Raw genomic sequence first — 16286 nt, 5'->3', positions numbered from 1 at the left:
ATGTGGCTGCACCAATTTGCGTTCCCACTAACAATGAACAAGGGTTCCCTTTTTCCATATCTTCGCCAACACTTTTTTATTGACAGGTGTGAGATGATATCTCATGGTGGTTTTCCTTTTCTAAAATATATTTTTATTGATTTTCAGAGAGCAAGGGAGAGGGAGAGAGAGAGAGAAACATCAATGATAAGAGATAATCATTGATAGGCTGCCTCCTGCATGCCCCACACTGGGAATCAAGCCCACAACCCGGGCATGTGCCCTGATCAGGAATAGAACCATGATCTCCTGGTTCATAGGTCAACACTCAACTACTGAGCTATACAAGCCAGGCTCTCATGGTAGTTTTAATTTTCATTTCTCCAATGAATAATGATGTCGAGCACCTTTTTATATGTCTATTGGGCATTTGTGTGTACTCTTTGGAGAAGTGTCTATTAATGTCCTCTGTCCATTAAAAATTTTTTTTTCATTTTAAATTGATTTTAGTGAGAAAAGAAGGGAGAGAGAAAGAAACAAGGGTTGATTGTTCCACTTGTTTATGCATTCATTGGTTCTTGTGTGTTCCCTTATATGCCAAAGTTGCAGGTTTGTTCCCCAATCAGGGAACACACTCTACATGACAAGGGCCCATCCGCCCATTTTTTAACTAGATTGGTTTTTGGTGTAAAGTTGTATGAGTTCTTTATGAATTTTAGATATTGACCCCTTATCAGATGTATCATTGACAAATATGTTCTCCCAATTGGTAGGTTGTGTTTTCATTTTGTTGATGGTTTCCTTTGCTATGTGAAACTTTTTTAATTTGATGTAGTCCCATTTGTTTATTTTTCCTTTTATTTCCCTTTCCTAGGTAGCTATAGCAGAAAAAATATTAGTAAGACCAAAGTCAGAGAGTTTATTGTCTATATTTTTATTCAGTTTTATGGTTCCAGTTCTTACATTTAGGTCTTTAATCCATTTTAGTTTATGCTTGGATATGGTATAAAAAAATGATCTAGTTTCAGAATTTAGATTTTCTATAGATTTAAAAATTAGACCTAAATCATTGCTTCTGGGTGTTATTTTAACTTGATAGTTATTAGAAAAATAAAAGTGTACTTATATAATTTTTGAGGTATATATCCAAACAGGAAAAATTGGAAAACCCTTAGTTTGTAGAAATGGTATATTGATTTGTAATTAATACCTTTTCTTTATTTACAGGTAGGCGAAAACCACGAGTACATCGGCCTCGTTCTCCAATATTGGAAGAAAAAGACATCCCACCCCTTGAGTTCCCCAAGTCCTCTGAGGATTTAATGGTGCCTAATGAGCATATAATGAACGTTATTGCCATTTATGAGGTACTGCGGAACTTTGGCACTGTATTAAGGTTATCTCCTTTTCGCTTTGAGGACTTCTGCGCAGCTTTAGTGAGTCAAGAGCAGTGTACACTTATGGCGGAGATGCACGTTGTGCTTTTGAAAGCAGTTTTGCGTGAAGAAGACACTTCCAATACTACCTTTGGACCTGCTGATCTGAAAGATAGCGTTAATTCCACGCTCTATTTCATAGATGGAATGACGTGGCCGGAGGTGCTGCGGGTGTACTGTGAGAGCGATAAGGAGTACCATCATGTGCTTCCTTACCAAGAAGCAGAGGACTATCCTTATGGACCAGTAGAGAACAAAATCAAAGTTCTGCAGTTCTTAGTTGATCAGTTTCTTACCACAAATATTGCTCGTGAGGAATTGATGTCTGAAGGGGTGATTCAGTATGATGACCATTGTAGGGTTTGTCACAAACTTGGGGATTTGCTTTGCTGTGAGACATGTTCAGCAGTATACCATTTGGAATGTGTGAAACCACCTCTTGAGGAGGTGCCAGAGGATGAATGGCAGTGTGAAGTCTGTGTAGCACATAAGGTGCCTGGAGTGACTGACTGTGTTGCTGAAATCCAAAAAAACAAACCATATATTCGACATGAACCTATTGGATATGACAGAAGTCGGAGGAAATACTGGTTCTTAAACCGAAGACTCATAATGTAAGTAAATCTGGCCTTGATTTTCTTTTTTCAGGTTAGTAATGATAATAACTTCTTTTAATAATATTTGATCCTTTCATTTAAAAAAGGAAATTATCGCCGAAACCGGTTTGGCTCAGTGGATAGAGCGTCGGCCTGCGGACTGAAAGGTCCCAGGTTCGATTCCAGTCAAGGGCATGTACCTGGGTTGCGGGCACATCCCCAGTAGGGGATGTGCAGGAGGCAGCTGATCGATGTTTCTCTCTCATCGATGTTTCTAACTCTCTATCTCTCTCCCTTCTTCTCTGTAAAAAATCAATAAAATATATTTTAAAAAAATAATAAAAAAAATAAAAAAGGAAATTATCTTTATTATTGAAAGTATTACAGATGTCTCCTTTTCTTTACCCCCCGTTGACCCCCTTCACCCCACTCCTGCCCCCTCCCCATGTCTTCCCTGCCCTATTGTCTGGTCTTGATTTTTGTATGTATTTAAAATTAAGCCTTCATGATGTGGCAGAACTGTGCTGCTGATGTATTCTAAACCTTTGTGATTGAATAATCAGTTGTATAGTTAAAAATTGATTTTAGGGAGAGAGAGAAAGAGAAAGATTGGTTTGTTGTTGCTAGTATGTGCCCTGACTGGGTATTGAACCTGAAACCTTGGTGTAGCAGAACGATGCTTTTCTAACTGAGTTACCTTGCCAGGGCTGGAATTATTTTTCAGAAATTGTTTATAAAAATATTTTCAATAACAAATTTTATACTGTAGCATAGTTTCCAAGCCATCGTCTTGAGAAGTCTGCAACTCACATTGATTTAGCTATTAAAATCAATGCTTATAACTGGGGGTGGCCAGGGGCGGGGAGGAGATAGTATAACAGTTTTTGCTAATACATGGGCTGGGTATTTCTGAGATCTTTAAAATTTTGAGACAAAGGCATTTAACTTTTTAAAGTTAAATTAAAACAATTAAAACAATTTCAGTTTAAGTGCCCTCTTGTGGTAGATTGTATGCGTACTCCTGGTGAAAGTTTTAAAGCCGTATATGTACTAGTATACTGCTCAGATCACAGTATGTGGAGATTTGGTGTATCTACTCCCAGGAAGCCCAGAAGTTGAAAATGATGATGAATCATGTCTAATGGGGGGGGGGGAGGGGCATGTCTAAAACAAAGTCTGGGGCAGTGAACAAGTTTTAATTATATTGCTAGTAGTTTGTAAAAATAGTTTTCCATTATTGCTTTTAATTGTTTAATATTCATTTAAAAATAAGTTTTTTATTGGTATAAGTTAGTGAAGCATAAAATAAAAGAAAGGTTCTTTTTAGTCTACCTGAGGAACCAAGATGTTGGGTAAACAATGTAGAGATTGGGAGAGCCAGTTTTCTTAATTATTGCTTTCATCCTGTCAATCATTTGCTCTGAAATTGGGACTTTCAGTAAAATAGTAATTGCAAAATTAGGGAAATGACCCTTTCCTGTCATTCTCCATTATGAAAATTACCTTGAACACAGCATTTAAAAACTCTGTATTTTTTAATTTGCCAAATAAACTAAATTATACTTTTTAACCTACACAGCTTTGCTTATAAGGATACCAGGCATTGGATTTAGGGCTTACATTAAGTCCAGAGATCCTTAGCTAATTATGTCTTTCAAGACCCTATTTCCAAATAAGGTCACATTCTAAGGTTTCAAGTGGACGTGAATTTCTTAGTTTCTGTGGGTTTGTTTAGAAAGGAAACTAAAACTTAATGTTAGTCATTAACCTCTAATCTTGCCAGAGTAAAAAAAAAAACCAAATAAACTTTATAATGTAGACATATGTATGTTTGCTTATAAATATAATTTTTTGGCAAAGGTTTTCATCCCAGCCATCCTTTCCTGCCATCCAGTGAGTTCTTTGTGCTGATTGGTGTCTGTAGGGAAGCCAGGTCAGTTGGGCTTATACAAAGAACATTGTAGGGGCAGAACTGTAGAAACCACATAATCAAATATACGTACAAAACAATGTATATTTATATAGAAAAGCTGCTGTTGTCACTTAATGTGGCACACAAGAACTATTGTTTATATTCTGCTCATCAAAGATGATACTTAACACTGACAATATTTTTTCTTCTTGAAGCTACATGTAGAGGGACAAATTCTTTAAATGCATAAAGCAGCAAAACAATAACTGCTAATGCTTTCAAAGAAAACTTGTTTTAATATTTATGTACCTAGTCACATTTACATACTGTACATAAGTATTAAAACAAGTTTTCTTGTTCTGAGGGCACATGCCCAGGTAGCAGGTTCAATCCTCAGTAGGGGCTGTGCAAGAGGCAGCCAATCAGTGATTCTCTCTCATCATTGATGTTTCTCTCTCTCCCTCTCCCTTCCTCTCTGAAATCAATAAAAATATATTTTTTAAAAAAGGAAAAAATTGTCAATGTTAAGTGTCACCCTTGATGAGCAGAATAAAAAAATAGTTCTTGTGTGCCACATTTTTAGAGGGATATTGACAAACTACATTTAGGGGAAGAATATTAGGGTAATGAAGACTGGAAAACATGGTATTTGAGGAATGATTTAAATATTGAAGCATATTTGGCCTGAAAAGAAAAAAAAAAGGTAAAATTATAGATGTTGTAAAAGAGTTGAAAGACTATGTGTGTGGAGGACGTATTAGGTTTATTTCACTTAATTTCTAGCAGGCAGAAACCAGGACTAATTGGATACATTAGGTTTTCATCAACTCATTATAAAGAGAACCTTTCTAAAAGAGCAATTCCAGTTTAAAACAGACTACCATATGAAGTAGTGAGTTCGATGCTAAGATGAAGATTAAAATTACAAGTAAGTGTTCTTTGTTCAAATGGAAATTCTGGAGATGCCAGCATGGACTAAGCCAGTCAGCAGTTAGGGACCCTTTCAATAGTCTCTGAGTTGCTTGAAAAAAAAATGAACAGAATCTCCATTTAATTAAACTTATTTTCATAGCGTTTCATTTAAAAGTTTTTAAAATTTATTGTTTGATGTTTAGAGAGAGGAAGGGAGAGAGAGAGAGAAACATTGACTTGTTGTTACACTTATTTATGCATTTATTGGTTGATTCTTATATATGCCCTGACTAGGAATGGAACCTGAAACCTTGGCATATTGGGGATGATGTTCTAACCAACTGTGCTATCTGGTCAGGGCTCCATACTATTTCATTTCAATATTGATATCTTATGCTAGCAAATTATATTTTCTACCCCCAAAACATATTTATATGTTTTTATTGATTTTTTAGGAAGAGGGAGAGAGATAGAAACATCGATGAGAGAGAGACATCAAAGTTGATTGGCTACCTCCTGCATGCTCCCCTGCTGGTGATTGAGCCTGCAACACAGGCATGTACCCTGACAGGAGACCTCGGGTATAAAGATCAACGCTCAACCACTGAGCCTCACCAACTGGGCCCCAAAACATTTTTGTATAAAATTTTTTTTGGTTCTGCTGAAATGTGTTGATATTTCTGAATAAAGAGAGAAAAGCAAAAATTATGGAAAGAATTTACCATCTTTATCACAGGGCAAATCCTTAAGATTGATATTTTAGAAAATAAAGAATCAGGCAGTGATATCACTTATGCTCAAAGCTCACTAAGTACTTTCTGATTTGATATTATCACTTTATTGGATTTTTGATTTGGTATTGCTGTTTGAAAGCTGTTTGTTAATATTTTTGATTAGAGAACTCTGACATCTTTAACATTGTAAATTGGAATAAGACCATTGTCATTGCTCAGTCATAAATAGTAGAAATTCCCATTATAGAGTGAAATTTAGAGCCAATTTAAAAAATGATCTTCAGGAATTGTAAAAAGTTTCCAACATAAATATACTAACCTCATATGCCAGCAGATGCTGATTTGAAAAATCAAAGCTAGATACGTAAAGGAACCATTTATTAATCTTTTTAAAATTTCTCATTTAAAATTAATTTTTGTTTTTATAATTTTGGTAGCCTTCTATTTATCCATGATTTACTATATCCTTCCTTTCTTCAGAATGCCTTAATGATTCAGTCCTGAAATTCTGCTAAATTTTTTTATTTATTACCTTAATAGTAATAATAGTTTATATTTATTGATCACTAATAATGTGTCCAGGCACTACGATGGAAGCCTTATTATCATATTTTTTATTGTTACAGTAGCCTTGAAACAGGTACTGTATAGTAAAAAAAAATGCCTCAGAGGCTCAGAGAAGTTGTTCTTATCCATGTTTACATATTTCCTAAGGCATTTAAAGCCAGATCTCTCAAAGCCCAGTTCTTTCAACTTCACAAATTTGCCTTTGAGTACAGAGCAAAGTTGGACTCCTTCTCATCAAGTACCTCACATGCACTCCTGAATTTCTTTTGAATGAGAGAAGAAATACCATCATATATGTTTTTCTAAGTCTGGTCCTAACATTAATTTGCCTGTTTTTAGTTAGTGACTATCCCTGTTGAAGTTTCTGTCTCTGTTATAAGTGAATGGGACCTTGAGAGAGATTTAAACAGGAAAGGTAGCTAGCTGCTCCTCTTCTCTCCAGTTTGAGCTTTACCTTAAGAAAAGAGTGATCAGACATTATTGCTCTATTGGGATGATTCCTTCAAAGACCAAAATTTAGCAGACCATTTCATCATTTTGATGGAAATGCTTCTAAATTATATTGTAAAGTGGATCTGCTTTGTACCTGCCATGTGCAGAGTTTAAATATTTCTGGTTAAAATTCTGCTCGTCATATTGTTATAGTGTTAATCTTAAAGTCTATTGAAGTATAACCAAGACTGTCCTCCACCAAGTATTCACAGGTTTTGAATTTTGAGATCCTGTTTCTCTGTCATGCTTTGAGATATATCCTACTGTGCTGTTGTACTAATACCTCTCCCCTCTACTACTCATAAATTCTTTTGTCCTAAGCTGCTGTGGGCTGGAAATAAAAATAGAGTTTGCTGAAATAAAATAAGAAAAACTTGAGTTTGATTGAGACTTCAAGGGATCTCTTGTGAGCAAATCTATTGAGCTTTAGTACACAAACTTTATGTCACATATTTTAATTTTATTTTTTTAATTATATTTTTGTTGATTTCAGAGAAGAAGGGAGAGGGAGTGAGAGATGGAAATATCAATGATGAGAGAAAATCGCCAATTGACCCCCCACTGGGGATTGAGCCCGCAACCCAGACATGTACCCTTGAATCGAACCTGGGCCCCTTCAATCCGCAGGCCAATATTCTATTCACTGAGACAAACCAGCTAGGGAACATATTTTAGTTTTCATTGAATAGGTGAAGCTGTCAGATAAGTGCCAGTATGTCTAACATAGGAAGTGTTTTTGTACCTTTTTTTAAACAGAGAAGAAGATACAGAAAATGAAAATGAAAAGAAAATTTGGTACTACAGTACAAAGGTCCAGCTTGCAGAATTAATTGACTGTCTAGACAAAGATTACTGGGAAGCAGAACTCTGCAAAATTCTGGAAGAAATGCGTGAAGAAATTCACCGGCACATGGACATAACTGAAGACTTGACCAATAAGGCTAGGGGTAGTAATAAATCCTTTCTGGCGGCAGCTAATGGTGAGAGAGAAATTTTCTCATTTTACTTTTTGTTAAATCTATGATAAATTCTTGGAATGAAATCACTACAAAATTTGAAAAATGTATTAAAAATTTCAAATGTGTATTTATATATTTTTTAAAATATATTTTTGTTGATTTCAGAGAGGAAGGGAGAGAGAGAGAAACATCAGTGATGAGAGAGAATCATTGATCGGCTGCCTCCTATGTGCCCCACACTGGGGATCGAGCCTGCAACCCAGGCATGTGCCCTGACGAGGAATTGAACCGTGACCTTCTGGTTCATAGGTCGATGCTCAACCACTGAGCCATGGGGGCAGGGCCAAATGTGTATATTTTACCTGAATTCTCTGTATTTCATTTTCCCAAGAGAACCTTGTTCATCCCGACATAAATTATAGATGCTATGCATTTTTTGAAGTTTTGAATCTTGCCCTGGTCATTACTAATATTCCCCAAATTATTCAACTACTGCCCAGGTAAAAAGAAGATTAGAGCCCTTAGGGGTTTAATGAGTTTTATTTTTTCCAGAATAGTTAGGGGACTTCAGGGAGAAATGTGGTTTCTACAGGGGCCTCTGTTTGCTCATATTATAGTGGAGGACTGAAGGTTAAGTAGCTTGCCCAGGTCACACAGCTAATTCAAGTCAGATCTGCGCTAGGTCATGGGACCTCTAGGTTTTTGATCACTGTACCATGTTGCCCAAACCGTGTGTCTATGTCAGCTAATAATTTTTCTCATGACAGAGAATATGACGGTAATCTGTAATCAAGTTTCAGTTTCTTAAAATAAAAATAAAATAAAAACTAGAACCTATATTAACATGTATTTTCTAAAAGTGAAGATAACCAAATTGGTTGAGTTCTTTAAACATCAAAATTTTATTGATGCTCTTGATTCTTATTTCATAGTTGTAATGCTTTTAAAAGATTTAACTTTAATAACTTGAATTGAAACTCTTAAGTGACATTTGTAGTACTTTTATATTTGGTATATATGGAAACAAAGCTTTTTGTTTTTATTCTAGAAGAAATTTTGGAATCCATAAGAGCAAAAAAGGGAGAGATTGATATTGTTAAAAACCCAGAAGAAGTAGAAAAGGACAACAGTGAGACCGAGAATAACTCCAAAGATACTGAGAAAAGTAGAGAGGAGTTTGAAGACCAGTCTCTTGAGAAAGACAATGACAGCAAGACACCAGATGATGATCCTGAGCAAGGAAAATCTGAGGGTAAAAAAAATTACTTGTTAAAAAATATATTTGATGAGTGTTATTTATGAAATCTCCAGTTTTACTTGCAAAATGAAAACAAATTACTTTTATATAAGCAACTATTTAATTTTGTGTTTCTAAAGAGATTAGGATACCCTTCCCTCTTGTAACATATATAATCATTGTACTGAGTTTTATATATTGGTTTATTTGCTATAATGTTATGCTCATATCTCTATTTCTACTTCCTACTAAGGTACCATGTCCCTTTGAGATTTGTTGGTGAAAAATCATTATTTTAATATCAGAATATGCACTTTTGTATGTGATAAAATCTGTACTTCATTTTCATATTAATTACTTAGCATGTTAAGTATTAAATACTTTTTGGAGTATCTACTGCAAAAATAGCCCAGAATCTGATTGCTTCAAAATGGCCATCAAATAAAAGTTGATTGAATGCGGCCATATGTCCTAAAGCAATTTTAAAGGATATCTTTAAAGTTTTGTTGTGCATTTTACTATAGAGCCAACAGAAGTTGGGGATAAAGGTAACTCTGAGTCAGCAAATCTTGGCGACAACACAACAAATGCTTCTTCAGAAGAGACTAGTCCCTCTGAAGGGAAGAGTCCCGTGGGGTGTCTCTCAGAAACCCATGATAGCAGCAACATGGCAGAGAAGAAGGTGGCATCTGAGCTCCCCCAGGATGTGCCAGGTACAGAGGGCAGTGTATCAATGCCTCTGTAATGGGGGGAATCCTTCCCTTTAAACCTGAATGTCACCTAAAACTTTATATGTTCGTTCATTCATGCTGCTTGCTTACATTACATAAGTGCCATCCCTGATTGCTAAATTGTCATCTAACATTTGGAGTTTGACAAATGTTCTTGCAGTTAGTGCTTGAAACTCATCATAATCGTCATGCTTTTTAAAGTTCATTTAGATGTTTTTGTCTAATAGACTTATTTGTATGTTTTATCACCAGACCATAGTGGCAGATATTTTGGTTTTAAGTACTTACGTACTAATGGCTCAGTGTTGAATATTTGACCATTTCAGTTCTGTATGTGCTAACTGATTAATTTCATGTTTGCATGTGCTCGTATAGTTTTTTTTTTAACATTTCAAACTATAAAATCATAGTAGAAAAACATTGTCATAAAACATTTTTGCAAGATATATTTGACATAAAAATGTAAGTTAATAAATAGTTCCTATTTTAAACTTTTTATAATTTAAGTTATACTGAATATAAGTTATATTACACCAAGAATGTTGTTATGCCTTTCTTTTCGCATTTTTTAAAAGTGAAAAAGAATTTTTATTATAAGAGCTATACTAGTATATGTGTTTTTTAAATACAAATTAGGAAATTTAGATAAACAAGAAAGTAAACACTGCTAATTCCGCTAAAAATCAAGGATTATAATTAATGTTGATGGAAATTCTGAAAGATTTTTAATAAAAATTTCACATAATCCCCCCCTTTATTTTAGTTATTCTGGTAGGAATGTAGGGATATCTTCTGGTTTGAGGATGTTGAGCACTTTTGTGTATGTATATATATGTATGTACATATGTATAAGGACATATAGCTCATTTGGTTATCTTTTGTGAAGTGCTGGTAGGTTCCTTTGTTCATTTTCATTTTTTAGATTTTTTTATTATTTTTTTAAGAGGAGAAGGAAAGAGAGAGAAACGTTAATTGGCTGCCGCTTGCACACCCCTGGCATGGGAGCATGTGCCCTGACTGGGATTCAAACTGGCAGCTATTCAGTGCATGGGAGTGCATGAAATGGTACCCAACCAACTGAGCCACACCGGCCAGAGCTCCTTTGTTCATTATCTGTTAGGTGGTCTCTTTTTTGTTTGTGGTTTCATAGATGAGGGTAAATCCAGTCCCTTTGTTCCACCTTGACTGGAATCAGAAGTTGCTACATTGAATTTTTTTGTGTTAACCCAATCTCATACTCCTAAAGTAAATACTATGTGGTTGTGATGTATTTTCATTCTTATTCAGTGTTGCACCCTATTTATTAATATTTTGTTTAGGATTTTTGTATCTACTTTCATGAGTGAGATAGGCTTAGTTTTCCTTCTCTGATAATGTCTGTGCCAGGCTTTGGTGTCAGGATTATACTGGCTTCATAAAATGAGTGGGAACAAGTTCCCATTTTCCCTTGTCTGCAAAAATTTTGTGGGTTGTGTTATTTATTCTTTAAATGTTTGTTGAAGCCATCTGGTCCAGGAGTTTTCATTTAATAAGTTACATTTTTCTAGGAATCTATCCATTTCATTTAAATTTTATTGGCATAAAACATCCCATCTTTATTGTTTACAGGATCTGTAGTGATACTTCTTTCAGTCCAAAAATTGGTTATCTGTTCTCTCTTCTTTTTCTGTTAATCCTCACCTGAGGCTATTTTTTCCATTGCCCCAGATACTTTTTTTCTGCATCTGCATTACAGACCTGTTTTGTTGTTATTAATCTTCACCTGAGGATATTTTTCCATTGATCTTTTAGAGCAGCGGTTCTCAACCTGTGAGTCACGACCCCTTTAGGGGTCGAACGACCCTTTCACAGGGGTCGCCTAAGACCATCGGAAAACACATATATAATTACATATTGTTTTTGTGATTAATCACTATGCTTTAATTATGTTCAATTTGTAACAATGAAATTGGGGATCACCACAACATGAAGAACTTTATTAAAGGGTTGCGGCATTAGGAAGGTTGAGAATCACTGTTTTAGAGAGAGTGAAAGAGAGAGGGAAACATTGATGTGAGAGAAGCACATACATCTATTGGTTGCCTCTTGTATGTGCCCAAACCAGGGCCTGGGCCAGGGGGGAGCCTGCAAGCAAGGTATGTGCCCTCGATGAGAATCAGACCCAGGACCCTTTAGTCCACAGGCCAGTGCTCTATCCACTGAGCCAAACCAGCTAGGGCTTCATTATAGACATTTCACTTTGGTTCATGAACATGGTTATATTGCCCAAAACGACCCCATGTAGCAGGTATTCCATTTTGTATTCAGTATAACTTCTTTGTAGTTAACAAAAGGCTCAATATTCAGATTTACACTTTTGTCCTGGAGTTTAGATGGGAAACTTTTTGCACCAGATTATGTTTTAAATTTATTAGGGACAAGAGTGATACATGTCTTTCTAACACCTTAAACTCAAATCTATTATTGAGAATTTGTATTTAAACGTATAATGCAGACAGCATTTGTTTCATTTAAGTTATGCCTCTAGATTTAATGCCTGAGATTAGGAAAATAGTAGTAGTAGATAAAACTTTATTTCCATAACTATTTATAATTGCTTTAAAAATGTTTCCGTGAACATAATGAAACTAGCATCTACAAAATTGAACTACAAGAGCTTATTGATTTTAACCTATTTCTTTTTTTAAAATATATTTTATTGATTTTAGAGAGGAAGGGAGAGAGATAGAAACATCAGTGATGAGAGAGAGAATCATTGATTGGCTGCCTCCTGCATGCCCCCCACTGGAGATTGAGCCCGCAAACCAGGCATATACCCTTGGTCGGAATTGAACCTGAGACCCTTCAGTCTGCAGGCCGACACTCCATCCATTGAGCCAAACCAGCTAGGGCTTTAACCTATTTCTTAATTTTTTAGGGATAATGACATCTTGGAATACAGTACTTGGCTTTAATTTTGTTGTTGTTTTTAATTGACTTCTGAGAGAAAGGGAGAGGGAGAGAGAGAGACATCAACAATGAGAGAAAATCATTGATTGGCTGCCTCCTACATGTCCCACAACGGGGATCCAGCTGGCAACTGGGACATGTGCCCTGACCAGGAATCGAACCATGATCTCCTGGTTCATAGATGGACACTCAAACACTGAGTCATGCTGGCTGGGCCTTGGCTTTAATTTTTAATTATATTGTAAGATAAATTCAATGGATAAGAAGCTGTTAATACTGAATGCTCAACTAATGTATTATCCATATATTTTACCTCATTGATTTGATCAGTAATGGCTTTTGTAGGTTCTTCAGTTAAATACTCTTGTTTATTATTATTTCTAATGTGTTTTGTTTTAGTTTCTAATCATATACATTCTGGTTATTTTACCCGTTTTTTTTTTCTTTTAAAAAGTTTCCCTTTTACTATCACGTGGAAAAGTTATTTTTTCCCTTGCAGTTTTTTTGCTTAGAATGTTCAGAACTTGAAGATCAAGGTCTTCAAATACATTTTTTTTATTGATTTGAGAGAGGAAGGGAGAGGGAGAGAGGTAGAATCATCAATGATGAGAACCATTGATTGGTTGCCTCCTGCATGCCCCCCACTGGAGATAGAGCCTGCAACCTGGGCATGTGTCCTTGATAGGAATTGAACCCGGGATTCTTCAGTCCACAGGCAGATGCTCTTTCCACGGAGCCAAACCAGCCTGGATGGTTAATGGTATTTTTAGATGAAAATACTTGGGTAGGGGATTGATTGCTTATTACATTATTATTATATTTTTTTATTATTATTACTAGAGGCCTGGTGCATGAAATTTGGCCATCCAGTGGGGTCCCTAGACCTGGCCGGTGATCAGGGCCTATCAGGTTCCCTGCCTCCCCCCTCCTCTTTCCCTTCCCACCAGTGTCTGCTGCCACCCACCCCCAATTCCCCATCCCAGCCTAGGGCCTGGCCTGGGGAGGGACCGGTAGGTTGGCTGGTAGGCCCCATTGGCAATTGTGGCCTGCAGGTTGGGGGCAGCTCCTCTGTTGAGCGTCTGCCCCCTGGTGGCCAGTGCCCATCATAGCGACTGGTCATTCCATCGTAACAGTTGCTTAGGCTTTTATATATAAATAGATTATTATTATTATTTTCATTAATTTTAGGTGGGGAGAGAGTGAGAGAAGCATGGATGTGAGAGAAACATTGATTAGTTGCCTCCTGTATGCACCCTGATTGGGGATTGAACTCACAACCTAGGTATGTGCCCTGACCCATAATTGAACCTATGACCTTTCCTTGTATAGGACGTTGCTCCAACCAACTGAGCCACACTGGCCAGGGTGATTGCCTATTATTTTATGAAGTGCCATTATCTCCCTAATAGCAGAGAGCACTTTCTAATAAAGTATTTAAGACATGTATAATTAGAATCTCTTAAGTTCCAATCTCAGAATTATTTTCTTGGTTAAAAACATACTTGGGTATATTATGTGCTAAAAAAGGTTTTTGTGGGCTGATCCAGAACCTTTTTCTTACATATTTCTATGGAAAAATGTACCCTGAACTCATAAGGGTATATCTTATATATTACTTTATTATTTGAGAAAATTATGTTTAGACAATTATGCATTAGGTATGCTACACTTTACAAATCTAGATCTGTAAAAGGAATGATTAGTGAGGAAACTGATGTGGTTTACTTCTTTTCTTCCAGCTATATGTATTTTTCCAACGTGAGTTAGTTTATTGTATTAGTGGTTTGTAGCTCTCAAATTTTAAGTTTGCCCTTTCTGTCTTTAATATAAAATTTTTTCATTATGAAAAATTTTAAACATACACAAAAGTTCAATGGATGCCCCCAACTTATCTAACACTTAGAGTTAAAAATTATTAAGATTGCCGAAACCGGTTTGGCTCAGTGGATGGAGCGTCGGCCTGCGGACTGAGAGGTCCCGGGTTCGGTTCCGGTGAAGGGCATGTGCCTGGGTTGCATGTGCAGGAGGCAGCTGATCGATGTTTCTCTCTCATCGATGTTTCTAACTCTATCTCTCTCCCTTCCTCTCTGTGAAAAATCAATAAAATATATTAAAAAAAATTATTAAGATTTAGTCATACTTGCTTCACCCTTGCTTTTTTAAAAAAACAACTCTGTTGTTGTTTTTTGGCTCAAATTAAAAAAAATTTTCCCTTTTGATCCCAGGGTTACAGTATTAAGTAAATCATAATCCTTAGTTAATTGCCTTTATCACTAATCATTGCATGGTTCTTCTTGATTTATTCAGATTTTAAATTATCTTTAATAATGAGACAGGAACCTATCACCCCAAACAAAAAAGCAAAAGTCCTGCTTTGAAACTAACCTGCATCTAACTAAACATCTCCCCAATTCCATCTTCTGCCTCCCTCTCCACTACCTGAAGTGTTCACTATCTTCTTTCCTTCTTACAAGGGAAACCGGATAGAGTTAGGACTGTTGATACCTGATGTCAAAGTGATCTATAAGCCACATACTCTTGCCTCATTTAATTGATCTATATGTTTTGCTAAAAACTATATATTTCTGTTTTTGTTGTTTTAAACTTTATAGCAAGTGTATTGTGTTAAGTTTTGGAACTTAATTTTTTCACTTTATATTATATTACTAGTATAATGTTGTATGTTGCTGGAATTCTTTCATATTAAATGCATTATACTAGTCCTCCGTATAACTATACCGTTTGTTTATTCTCTTTCCTGTGGATGTGAATTTGGGTTGCAATATTTTAAAGCAAATCTCAAACATATTATACCAACCCTACGTACATTTCTAAAGATTATGGACATTGTCTTACATAATTACATTACCATTATCATTTTAATAAAATTGACATTTCCTTAGTATCCAGTTTAAATTTCCTTACTTAAAAATGTTTTTGTTTTGTTTTACATTTGTGTTGAAATAACTTCATATAAGTTCCCTATGTGACATGATACTTGGTTTTATATCTCCTGAGACTCTTAATGTAAAGCACTCCCCCCCTTTCCCTGACTCTTTTCTTTCACATGTTGTTGACTTGGTGAAGAATCCTAGTGTATTCTATGGAATGTCCCACATCCAGGTTTTGTCTGTTTCCGTCCTCTTGGTGTTGTTTAATTTGTTTCTGAAGGCTTGATTAAATTCATTTTCAACTATTTTTGGCAAGAATATTTTCAGAGCCGGGAGCTGCTATCTAGTTACCCTTCAGTGAGGATTCATGTGTTAAGGACTTTTGGGGGAGGGGCATGGCTTTCTCATTTTAAGTATCCATTTGAACTCCTGGTCATTATATATTCAATTTGTTTCAGTTATAGTCATAATTCACTTTAAGTATGTGAACCAGCAGACCCCCTTCACCCCGGCTTTTGAGTTCTTTTGCAGTGACCCAGTAGTCTTAGATAGCTTCCTTGCTTTTTGGCCGTATAAGATGTTTGAAGTTTATCATACACATTTTCTACCTCAGAACACATTTCCTACCCCAGACTTGGAATTAGTCCTTTCTCCAAGAAGCTCTGGTTTCTTTTGGTGGGGAATGATATTTAAAGAACATAATCTGGGCCGTGGGGTACTTATTACTTTTGGGCTGTCACTGCCTCTAGGTTTTTTGGTGGGTAGAGTTAGAAAATACTTTTTTTTTTAAAAAGACCATCAGTTCATATTGACATTTCAAATTCAGATTGAGGATTGCATACTTAGTTTCTTTGTTTTTGTAATTGTATTTCTTTTCTCTTATACTGAAAG

At 35.9% G+C, this 16286-nt stretch overlaps 1 protein-coding gene across 5 annotated transcripts in view; it reads left to right on the top strand.

Moving 5' to 3' along the window:
* Nucleotides 1-16286, top strand: part of BPTF (bromodomain PHD finger transcription factor) — a 116682-nt gene that overhangs the window by 20897 nt on the left and 79499 nt on the right. For 3 of the 5 annotated variants that reach the window (XM_081109057.1, XM_081109055.1, XM_081109054.1), the window contains exons 2-5: nucleotides 1207-2029; nucleotides 7385-7608; nucleotides 8636-8839; nucleotides 9349-9537. In XM_081109057.1, the coding sequence (XP_080965183.1) occupies nucleotides 1207-2029; nucleotides 7385-7608; nucleotides 8636-8839; nucleotides 9349-9537 (1440 nt within the window). The remainder of the gene's footprint in view (nucleotides 1-1206; nucleotides 2030-7384; nucleotides 7609-8635; nucleotides 8840-9348; nucleotides 9538-16286) is intronic. The other 2 variants (XM_081109058.1, XM_081109056.1) reach the window with 1 other exon arrangement.

This window comes from Myotis nattereri, assembly GCF_964212035.1.
Source record: "Myotis nattereri genome assembly, chromosome: 16".
Taxonomy (NCBI): domain Eukaryota; kingdom Metazoa; phylum Chordata; class Mammalia; order Chiroptera; family Vespertilionidae; genus Myotis; species Myotis nattereri.
This window is presented reverse-complemented; position numbering and strand designations above follow the sequence as displayed.